Here is an 11,099-nt window from a genome sequence, read left to right on the forward strand (position 1 = left end):
CAAGGAGGAGAGAGGGGCGGGGCGGGAGGGGCCTCACCGAGGTCAGGTAGCGGTACTCCGAGGGCGAGCCCAGGCGCAGCAGCCCCCTCTCCTCCGTGCGCATGCCCAGGAGCATGCAGTAGAAGATGTGGAAGTTCCGCTCCTGCGGGGCCTGGGGGAAGGCAGTCCCCTGAATCGGCAGTGCCTCCTACGATGACGGTCATCCCGCCCGCCTCTCAGCCAGGTGCGCTCCCTTCACCGAGGTGCAGCGGGCCTGCTGGCTGCCCTCATCCTGGGCCTTGAGGCCAAGGTGCTCCCGCAGCCCTGCATGAAGGCTGCCCAGCCTGCCTCCAACCCTCCCTCAGGCACTTCCTCAAAGCCCTGAATGCACCCTCCCTGAAGTCGTAGGCCAGGGCATGACCTCAGGGTACAGCCCTCAGCAGGCAACTGGCCGGCCTCAGAATTAATTCCAGTAAAGGTGAGGAGGAGGAGGAGGCACCAATGAATGAGAACATTATATGGATGGAAAATTCAGAACAAAAAGTCCTGCATTTCTTGTCTTTGAAAACTGGGCAAGGACCATTATTATTCAACTAGAGACCTGATGCACAAAATTCGTGCAAGAGTAGGCCCTTGCAACCCCGCTGCCTCAGCCCTGTGGCCCCACCCCCCACCAATGGTCATTCCGAAAGGTTGTTCCACCATCCAGTCTAATTAGCATATTAGCTCTTTATTATATAGGATTCTAGGGATCATTGGCCCATCTCAGGGTAGGACCAGGGTTCCGGGGCAGCAACTAAGACCTATGGGGGAGGGTAGGACGGTTCCGGGGCAGCAACTAAGACCTATGGGGGATTTGAGGAGGTCCCTGGGGAGAGGGAAGGAGGGGTGAGAACGATGGAGGAGGTTGGGGAGAGGGAAGGAGGGGTGAGAACGATGGAAGGAGACCCCTCCTGGAAGCCTCCCAAATCCTGAATCCCCATTTGGGGGGAATAGAGATTGCCCTCACCTGCCGGCAGACCCGGGACTTCTCCAGGAGAAACTGCTCGATGCGTGCACTTTCGATTACCCCACTGGGGCTGAAGTAGATGTCAATGTACTTCCCAAAGCGGCTGGAGTTGTCATTTCGGATTGTCTTGGCGTTTCCAAAGGCTAAGGGCCAGAGGATGGTGCCCATGATGGGAGCAGAGAGAAGAAAACGAACTTTTTAGCAGGGTCTTCTGGGAAGGCTTCTCAGAGGAGGTGGCAAAGCCCAGAATTGAAAACTAGGTAGGATTGCACTGGACTCTGGTGGCAACCAAGGGTATGCTCAGAGGCAGGCAAAGTGCAGGTGCGGATTTGGAGGTCAGAAAGCATGGAGTGTGCTTGCAGAGTGGGATTTTGGCTGGAGCACAGGATCCAGGAGTAAGGCAGTGGGAGACAGAAAGAACACGCTAGTAGATGGGCTTAACACAGAGCCTTGAATGCCAGGCTTACTCAGACTTGCTTCCTCTGAGCCCCAGCATCAGGGGTTTTGGGGGACCCAGACACATACAGGGAGGAACTGGATTGTCTGCCATCAGGGAAGGAACTCAGGGGTGGCTTTCTCCCAGATAGGGGTGCTTGCAGGGGTCATTGTCCTGTGCTGGGACCTCCCCTGTCCCAGGGCTGACTGGCAGCCTTATCTGAGTCTCCATCAGCCTGGAGCACACTGTTTGCTCTGCCCTAGGGATTCCCTGAGACCCTGCCCCATCCAATTTGTAGCCCCACCCAACCTGTTTACAGCAGCTTTTCCATATGAATGGCCTGTCCCGGCTCAGGCTTCAGACTTTGCTAAAATCTCTCAAACAAGCTTCAACTGGTGACAACATGCTCCAAACCTATCAATAAAAGGCCCAAGACCCAGCACTAGCACCAGCCTGCCTTGCTTCACATCTGGGCCTCACCTGGGCGCCTCTAATCCCAATACAAATAGCAAATAGCAGCCATCTGCAGATCCCTCTGTAGCTCCTGGGTGGCCCCAAGCAGTGGCTGACTTTGCACCTCTCTGGAGGCCCTAGAGTCAGTGAACCCAGTGGACAGTTTCAGACCATGTCAGATTACAACCCTACACATCCACAAGTGACACACTCAAGGGGCAGACTCAGTGAGCACCAAGGCCCCACTGAAGCAAGTCCTGCTCCATAGGGGTGTCTCCTGCACAGCAGCTCTCCTTCTGTAGTCCCAGCTGGTCCTCACAGCCAATTGGCCTGGAAGCCAATTCCTCCCAGTGACACCAGCAGCAATCAAGGCTCAACTACAAGACTGTGCACACATCCCACATGGGTGCACCTAGTGTGCCCAGCTCAGGTGACTGGGGAGGCTGAGCCACTGGGCCCTACAGGACAGCTACTACATAAGGGCACTTTACTAATTCCAGGAGACATAGCAGCTCTACCTAATACATAGAAACAAACCCAGGGAAACAGCCAAAATGCAAAGACAAAGAAACATGTTACAAATGAAAGAAATGAAAGCAAGCAAACTACGGTCATTCCGGGTTGTTCCACCATCCAGTCTAATTAGCATATTAGCTCTTTATTATATAGGATTCTAGGGATCATTGGCCCATCTCAGGGTAGGACCAGGGTTCCGGGGCAGCAACTAAGACCTATGGGGGATTTGAGGAGGTCCCTGGGGAGAGGGAAGGAGGGGTGAGAACGATGGAAGGAGACCCCTCCTGGAAGCCTCCCAAATCCTGAATCCCCATTTGGGGCAAATAGAGATTGCCCTCACCTGCCGGCAGACCCGGGACTTCTCCAGGAGAAACTGCTCGATGCGTGCACTTTCGATTACCCCACTGGGGCTGAAGTAGATGTCAATGTACTTCCCAAAGCGGCTGGAGTTGTCATTTCGGATTGTCTTGGCGTTTCCAAAGGCTAAGGGCCAGAGGATGGTGCCCATGATGGGAGCAGAGAGAAGAAAACGAACTTTTTAGCAGGGTCTTCTGGGAAGGCTTCTCAGAGGAGGTGGCAAAGCCCAGAATTGAAAACTAGGTAGGATTGCACTGGACTCTGGTGGCAACCAAGGGTATGCTCAGAGGCAGGCAAAGTGCAGGTGCGGATTTGGAGGTCAGAAAGCATGGAGTGTGCTTGCAGAGTGGGATTTTGGCTGGAGCACAGGATCCAGGAGTAAGGCAGTGGGAGACAGAAAGAACACGCTAGTAGATGGGCTTAACACAGAGCCTTGAATGCCAGGCTTACTCAGACTTGCTTCCTCTGAGCCCCAGCATCAGGGGTTTTGGGGGACCCAGACACATACAGGGAGGAACTGGATTGTCTGCCATCAGGGAAGGAACTCAGGGGTGGCTTTCTCCCAGATAGGGGTGCTTGCAGGGGTCATTGTCCTGTGCTGGGACCTCCCCTGTCCCAGGGCTGACTGGCAGCCTTATCTGAGTCTCCATCAGCCTGGAGCACACTGTTTGCTCTGCCCTAGGGATTCCCTGAGACCCTGCCCCATCCAATTTGTAGCCCCACCCAACCTGTTTACAGCAGCTTTTCCATATGAATGGCCTGTCCCGGCTCAGGCTTCAGACTTTGCTAAAATCTCTCAAACAAGCTTCAACTGGTGACAACATGCTCCAAACCTATCAATAAAAGGCCCAAGACCCAGCACTAGCACCAGCCTGCCTTGCTTCACATCTGGGCCTCACCTGGGCGCCTCTAATCCCAATACAAATAGCAAATAGCAGCCATCTGCAGATCCCTCTGTAGCTCCTGGGTGGCCCCAAGCAGTGGCTGACTTTGCACCTCTCTGGAGGCCCTAGAGTCAGTGAACCCAGTGGACAGTTTCAGACCATGTCAGATTACAACCCTACACATCCACAAGTGACACACTCAAGGGGCAGACTCAGTGAGCACCAAGGCCCCACTGAAGCAAGTCCTGCTCCATAGGGGTGTCTCCTGCACAGCAGCTCTCCTTCTGTAGTCCCAGCTGGTCCTCACAGCCAATTGGCCTGGAAGCCAATTCCTCCCAGTGACACCAGCAGCAATCAAGGCTCAACTACAAGACTGTGCACACATCCCACATGGGTGCACCTAGTGTGCCCAGCTCAGGTGACTGGGGAGGCTGAGCCACTGGGCCCTACAGGACAGCTACTACATAAGGGCACTTTACTAATTCCAGGAGACATAGCAGCTCTACCTAATACATAGAAACAAACCCAGGGAAACAGCCAAAATGCAAAGACAAAGAAACATGTTACAAATGAAAGAAATGAAAGCAAGCAAACTACTGAATACAGAGTTAAAAACAATGGTTACAAGGTTACTCAAGAATCTTCATGAGACTTTTAAGGATCTTAGTGAGAATGTCAAAGACATGAAAAAGGACTAGTCAGAAATTAAGCATACACTAACTGAATTAAAGAATAATTTATAGGGATTCATCAGTAGAGTAGAGGATTCCAACAACCAAATCAACGATTTAGACTATGAGGAAGCAAAAAACACCCAATCAGAAGAGCAAAAAGAATAAAAAAATCAAAGAATATGAAGAGAGTGTAAGGAGCCTCTGGGACAACTTCAAGCATACCAACATTCGCATTATGGGGTACCAGAAGGAGAAGAGAGAGAGCAAAATACTGAAAACCTATTTGACAGGTTGTGGGCTTGATCCCCAATAGGGGCTATGCAGAAGGCAGCCGATCCATGATTCTCTCTCATCATTGATGTTTCTATCTCTCTCTCCCTCTCTGAAATCAATAAAAAAATATTTTCTAAAAAGAATAATTTACAGGGATTCAACAGTGGAGTAGAGGAGTCTGAGAATCAAATTCATGATTTGGAATATGAGGAAGCAAAAAACACCCAATCAGAAGAGCAAAAAGAAAAAAGAATTAAAAAATATGAAAACAGTGTAAGGAGCCTCTGGGACAACTTCAAGCATACCAACAATTGCATTATGGGGGTTCCAGAAGAAGAAGAGAGAGAGCATGATATTGAAAACCTATTTGAAGAAATAATAATAGACAAGTTCCCCTACCTCAGCGGTACTCAACCTGTGGGTCATGACCCCTTTGGGGGTTGAAAGACCCTTTCACAGGGGTCGCCTAAGACCATCGGAAAACACATATATAATTACATATTGTTTTGTGATTAATCACTATGCTTTAATTATGTTCAATTTGTAACAATGAAAATACATCCTGCATATCAGATATTTACATTACGATTCATAACAGTAGCAAAATTACAGTTATGAAGTAGCAACAAAAATAATTTTATGGTTGGGGGTCACCACAAAATGAGGAACTGTATTAAAGGGTCGAGGCATTAGGAAGGTTGGGAACCACTGCACTAAACCATCACAGGAGATGGCTGTCTAGGCACCGAGAGGAATCAGGTGTCCCTGCCGTGGGCATCTTGCTTGAGCTCCTCTTCCAGGGGCCTGGTCTGAAGGCGGGCTGTGTTGAAACCTCGTGTCTCCTCCATTCCCATTCCAGCCGAAACCTCTGGTTCTCAGTCCAAGCCTCAGGGTGGATGAAACACCCTTTTGCATCCTTGGTGACAACCCAGTATGATTAGCCTTTAATGCATTCGTTATGGGATAGTTTCACCAGAGAATAAACCCACTTATCCTTTTCCTTCCATCCTTTTCTCAACCCCAGCTTGTTTGCCTTGTTGACACTCCATTCCAGAGACGTTGAGAGCCCTCAGCCCACTTCAATGGGGCAGGACTGGGAGGACCAGCCTTTAACCTCCCAGGAAGAAATCACATTCTCTATAGCAGTGGTTCTCAACCTGCGGGTCGCCAACCTGTGGGTCGCGACGCCTTTGGGGAAGGAGAAGGAGAAGGAGAAGGAGAAGGAGAAGGAGAAGGAGAAGGAGAAGGAGGAGAAGGAGAAGAAGAAGAGATAAAAGATATGAACAATAAAATGCCAATAAATATATATCTATCAACAATTGAATCTAAAAATAAAAAGAAATGAACAAGGAATCTAATGAACAAAATAAACTGATGAATAAAATAGAATCAGAGGCATGGAAACATGGAACAGATTGACAAATGTCAGAGGGAAGGGGGGTGATGGGAAGTGATTAACTAAACTTCTCATACGCATATAGGCATTACCTATGGACACAGACAATAGTGTGGTGAAGGCCTGAGGAGGGGCAGGTGGAGGTGGGCAATGGGGGGAAAATGAGGGACATTTGTAATACTTTCAACAATAAATAATTTTAAAAAAGAATAGAGAATCCAGAAATAGATCCAGTGTATGACCAACTGATTTTAGATAAAAGTACAAAAGCAATTCAATGGAGAAAGAATAGTCTTTTCAACAAATGGAGCTGAAATGATTGGCTAGCTATAGGGAAAGAAGGAAAGAACTAAGGGAGGGAGAGAGGAAGGAAAGAAAAGAGAAAGAAAGACTCAACTTATACCTTGCACCCTAGAAAAATTAACATAAAATGGATCTTACACCTGAATGTAAAACCTAGAATTACACAACATCTAAAAGAAAACATAAAAGATAATCTCGGTTAGGCAAAGATTTCCTAGATATAACTCCAAAAGCATAACCAATAAAAGAAAAGAAAAGAAAAGTTGTACTTTATCAAAATCTAAAACGTCTACCCTACAAAAACACTGTTAAGAGAATGAAAGGACAAACCACAGTAGGGGCAGGGTGGATAGCTGCAGAACACCTGTCTTATAATGGGCTTGTATCCGGAACATACTGCTAACTTTTACAAAATCATAAACAAGGAATCAACTAAGTCAAAAAATAGGCCAAACATTTGAACAGACCCTTCACCAGAGAAGCTGCACAGATGGGAAGTGAGCAGGTGAAAAGCGAGCGTGTTCGCACACTGGAGTGCGTGCGAGCCGGCTGCGACACGCTCTGCTCCCATGTGCAGACAGCCACCTGACAGCACCCAGCGCTGAGCGGCTGTGGGCGGTTCCTGACAGAGTTAAAGTGCTCACCTACCACCCAACCATTTCACACCTGCATGTTTATTTAAGAGAAAAGCATGTGTTTACACAAAAACCTGTATGCAGCTACTGGAGGAGGCTTTATTCATAATCACTAAAAACTGAACAACCCAGAGGTCCTTGGCTTGCTGAGCGAGCTGGGCACCGCCGTGCAGAGGAGCGAGAGGAGTAACTCAATGCAGGCAACACCGCGAGGCAGTCCCAGTGCGCGATGCTGACGACAGCAACCAGACCCAAGGGCTACACACTGTACGGTTTTAACTGCATGACCTCCTGAGTGGTTGCCAGGGGCTGGGCTGGGAGAGACTTAATGACAAAGGGCCTGATTATGATGGGGGTTGTATGATTGTATGAGTTTGAACGTCAAAAAGGTGAGTATCTACTGTACGTAAACCACACCTCAGTTACAAAGAAGAAGGGCACCTCTTGGCCAGTGGCTGACAGCCTTGGGGTTGAGGTCGCCTCTCCGGGCACCCCCACCAGAGGCTGAGTGAGCGGCGCCGGGGCCTGGCGCGGGCCCAGGGCAGGACTCCTGCTCTGGCATTGACCCAGAGCTCCGTGGGGGTGGCCAGCCCTCAGGCCTGCACTGCCCTTTGCTCGCCCAAGGGTCCTGCTGCACCCCGGCCGGAGGCTTGTCGGGGACACCCCTCACTAAACCTCCACAGGCCCAGCCGGGCTGGCGACTGCTTCCCGAGGACCCGAACTCGATACCCGGCACGGCCAAGTTCATTTCATCTTGGACCCCTTTTGAAAGACTTGTTGGATCCTGTGGAAAACACACTGAGCAGAAGCTTCTACGGTCGTCAGCTCTCCCCTTCGTGCTTCCTCGGGCCCCACACTTGCTCCCACCCCAATCGCTCGTGTCCTGAGGAGTCCTCAGAAGTCTGGAAGGGGGTGCTCCCTCCGTCCTCCCCCAGGGCCCCTGGCCGAAACGAAGGCTCCTCCTGCAGGGAGGCCGGCGGGGGCCGGGGGGCGCCTGCTCACCCTCCAGGATGGGGTTGGCCTCCAGCACCTGCTGCTCAATCCAGGAGTGCTGGCCGCTGACCGTGGCCAGGAACTGCAGGACGAGCTTGGTGGTCTCCGTCTTCCCGGCCCCGGACTCGCCACTGCAGACGTAGAGGGGGTTAGTCGATAGAAAAGGAGATTTTCCGCCCCTCAACTCTCTGGCCACCCCCCACAGGCCCGCTTCCTGGGCAGTCTGAAGAGAGCCCCCCAGGCCCTCGGTCCCGGGGTGCAGACGTCCATGCTGCGTGGTTACGGGGAGCGGTCTTTCACCCTCTCCCCGCGAGCCCTGCAGGCAGGCCCGATTTGGTTCCAGGGTCACAGGCACAGCAATTTTTTTCCTGAGAATATTTTCCTGAATTTTTCTAATATTTTCATAGTGAACATATATTAATTTCATGGTGGTGAGAAATGAAAATTAGTTTTTAAAATTACTTAGGACATTTAATTAAGTCAGAAAATATACTGTGTCTGGCACATAGCAAACACTCCAATTTGTAATGATTAATATTACTGCTACGGCTAAGGCTGAGATGTTACTTCTGTGTAAATTATTCTTTACTGTGGACATGGTCAAGCAGATGGAGGCAGAGGAGTGGGCTGTCGTGCTGACAGCGGCAGGGCCCTGGCTGCCACCTGTGGCCACAGCGCAGGCAGCGCTCAGTCAGGTCTGCCCTGTCTGTGACCCCAGGGGCCCCTACACGGTGCAGTTTGCACGATAAACTCCCACAATCCCGTTTCCAGCTTCAGCCTCTGGCCGATTTTGTTTCCCCTCTTGTACTATTTTGAAGCGAATCCCAGACAAATATTGTTTCATCTGAAAATATTAATTTTTAAAAAAGTTTTGCTATGCCAGTCAAGTCAGTCAGCTCCCAGAGCTCCGGCCAAATCAGACAGAGAGGCAGGGGCAGGGGCAGGCACAGGGGCAGGCGCACGAATCCCAGACAAATATTGTTTCATCTGAAAATATTAATTTTTAAAAAAGTTTTGCTATGCCAGTCAAGTCAGTCAGCTCCCAGAGCTCCGGCCAAATCAGACAGAGAGGCAGGGGCAGGGGCAGGCACAGGGGCAGGGGCAGGGGCAGGGGCAGGGCAGGGGCAGTCTCACTGACTGGCTGAGTGTCCATGCAAAGGGTGGGAGTCCGGTACCCCACCCTCCTTTCAGGCACTGAGTGCCGGAGGTGAAGGTGAGGCTGTGAGCCCCGCAGCCAGCCATGGCCCCTGCCCCCAGTCTAGGGGCAGATTGGCAAAGCCTGAGGGAGGTCAGAGTGAGACAGACCAGTGAGCCAGCATGAGTGGGCCAGGGAAACTGAGGCAGAGAGCTGAACAAACCGGCAGAGCAATGCACAGCAGATGCAGAAGGCCCCTCCCTAGAGGTAACATCTAGGCCTCAGTGTAATTCAGTTCCAGATGCAGAAAAACAGCAAAACCAGGTGAGTGACACCAGGACCAGCTGTGCTGACTGAGGATCCCCTGCCCTCACACTGACCCCCCGGTGGAGACCATGCCCTGGGGAGCCCACCTGGAAACAGGTGAGTATTCTATGAAGACCCTCCCCTGGGACCTCCCCTAAGATTCCCGCCTGCAAGAGAGATAAAAGCCTCAAGACAAGGACCCAGCGCTCTCCCCAGGGACAGCACCCACCTTCCCTTCCCCATCTTCCCCCACAGGGTACATCTCCTAAACGCTAAGGGGCCTCACGAGGCTTGCAGCCAGGGCAGCAATGGACGACAGCAGCACATCACAGGCGAATCCCTGAGCTTCCCAAGGCCCCTCTTCTCAGACTTCCCAGAGAGCGAGGGCAGCCCAGCCTGGGCGCTCCTGTTGCTTCTGCTATGCTAAGCCCTCCTTGTTCCACTGTCCGGGCTTTCTAAATGCTGCCTCACAGTCACCTGGACTCCGGTTGTGAAATCTTTCCCGCATGAAGTCTAGGCCCACACGCTACTGGCCGGCCCCAGGCAGACCCGCTCAGGGCCAGGCCCCTTTCTGGTAACAAGAACACCAGCTCCTGGCACAGAAACCCTCTCACTGGGGAAGTGGACATCACCCCGCCCCCTCTTCCTTTCCAGAGCCCTGGGTCTCAGTCCCCTGCTTGATGGCTGTGTGTCCCTGGGAAGGGGTCTCACCCTCTCTGGTTGTAGGTTTCCAACAGTAGAACAGGAATAGCATGTCTGTCAGAGAGCTGCTGGCAACATGAAGCATGAGAGCCTGTGCTACGGGATTCGTTCTGGTGCTGCTCCAACCTCTCCTCCCCTGGGAGCTAGACTGGTCTGCCCCTCCACCTCCCGCCTGGGTCCCGTCTCTCTTCTCTTTTCCTGCAGTGCTTTTCGTCAAAGCTCCTATGACCTGCTGGAAACACCTGCTTATTTATTGTCTGCCTGTCTGTCTCCCTTCTCCAAGATGGAAGCTCCTTGAGGCAGGGACTGTGACCCTTTCCTTGCTGTGGTCTCCCCACCTTAGGATGGGGAGGCATAGGTGGAGCACAACAGCACCTCTGATGAGTGAGTGCATGAATGAGTAGTGAATGAATGAGGGAAGGAGGGAGGGAGGGAGGGAATGAATGAGTAGTGAATGAATGAGGGAAGGAGGGAGGGAGGGAGGGAATGAATGAGTAGTGAATGAGTGAGGGAGTGAATGAGTGAGGGAATGAATGAGTGAGTGAGTGAGTGAGTGAGTGAGTGAAAGACAACTAGAGCACCAGGCAATGTGTCTTGGAGCCAAGTCGCCCTCCTCCTTGCTGTCCCCTCGCCCTCCCTTGCCTGGGTGCCAGAGGGCCTGTGCAGGAAGCAGAGGTGGGCAACGACTCTCTGAATCAGATCGGGTCCTGGACTGGAGGGACACATCCCTTCTGAGCCCAGTGCCTGGAGGGCTACCGCCTGGAGCCGCTGCTGCCCTGTGCTCACCTGAGGCCTGCCCTGAGTTGTTCTGGTTTTTTTTAGTGAGACCTCACCTGTTTGACCACAGCCCCAAATGCCTATGCTACATTCCATTTCTCAATGAGCCATCCCATCCCCATCCCATCCGTCCTGTCTCAGGAAATAGTCACTGGGGGTGGGGACACTCTAGGCCCTGGAGATGCCCTGGGAGAGCAGGTTCGGGAGGAAGGATGGAAGGAAGGAAGGAAGGAAAGAAGGAAGGAAGGAAGGAAGGAAGGAAGGAAGGAAG

The 11,099-nt window shown here is 51.7% G+C and overlaps 1 protein-coding gene across 1 annotated transcript in view; it reads right to left on the reverse strand.

Moving 5' to 3' along the window:
• The window catches only part of MYO7B (myosin VIIB), a 107,070-nt gene that overhangs the window by 63,918 nt on the left and 32,053 nt on the right, over positions 1-11,099 (reverse strand). Inside the window, exons 6-8 of the mRNA XM_014550391.1 lie at positions 7,918-8,039; positions 2,734-2,876; positions 38-151 (exon numbers count right to left, since the gene is read on the reverse strand). Of these exons, the coding sequence (XP_014405877.1) occupies positions 38-151; positions 2,734-2,876; positions 7,918-8,039 (379 nt within the window). The remainder of the gene's footprint in view (positions 1-37; positions 152-2,733; positions 2,877-7,917; positions 8,040-11,099) is intronic.

This window comes from Myotis brandtii, unplaced genomic scaffold, assembly GCF_000412655.1.
Source record: "Myotis brandtii unplaced genomic scaffold, ASM41265v1 scaffold600, whole genome shotgun sequence".
Classification (NCBI taxonomy): Eukaryota; Metazoa; Chordata; class Mammalia; order Chiroptera; family Vespertilionidae; genus Myotis; species Myotis brandtii.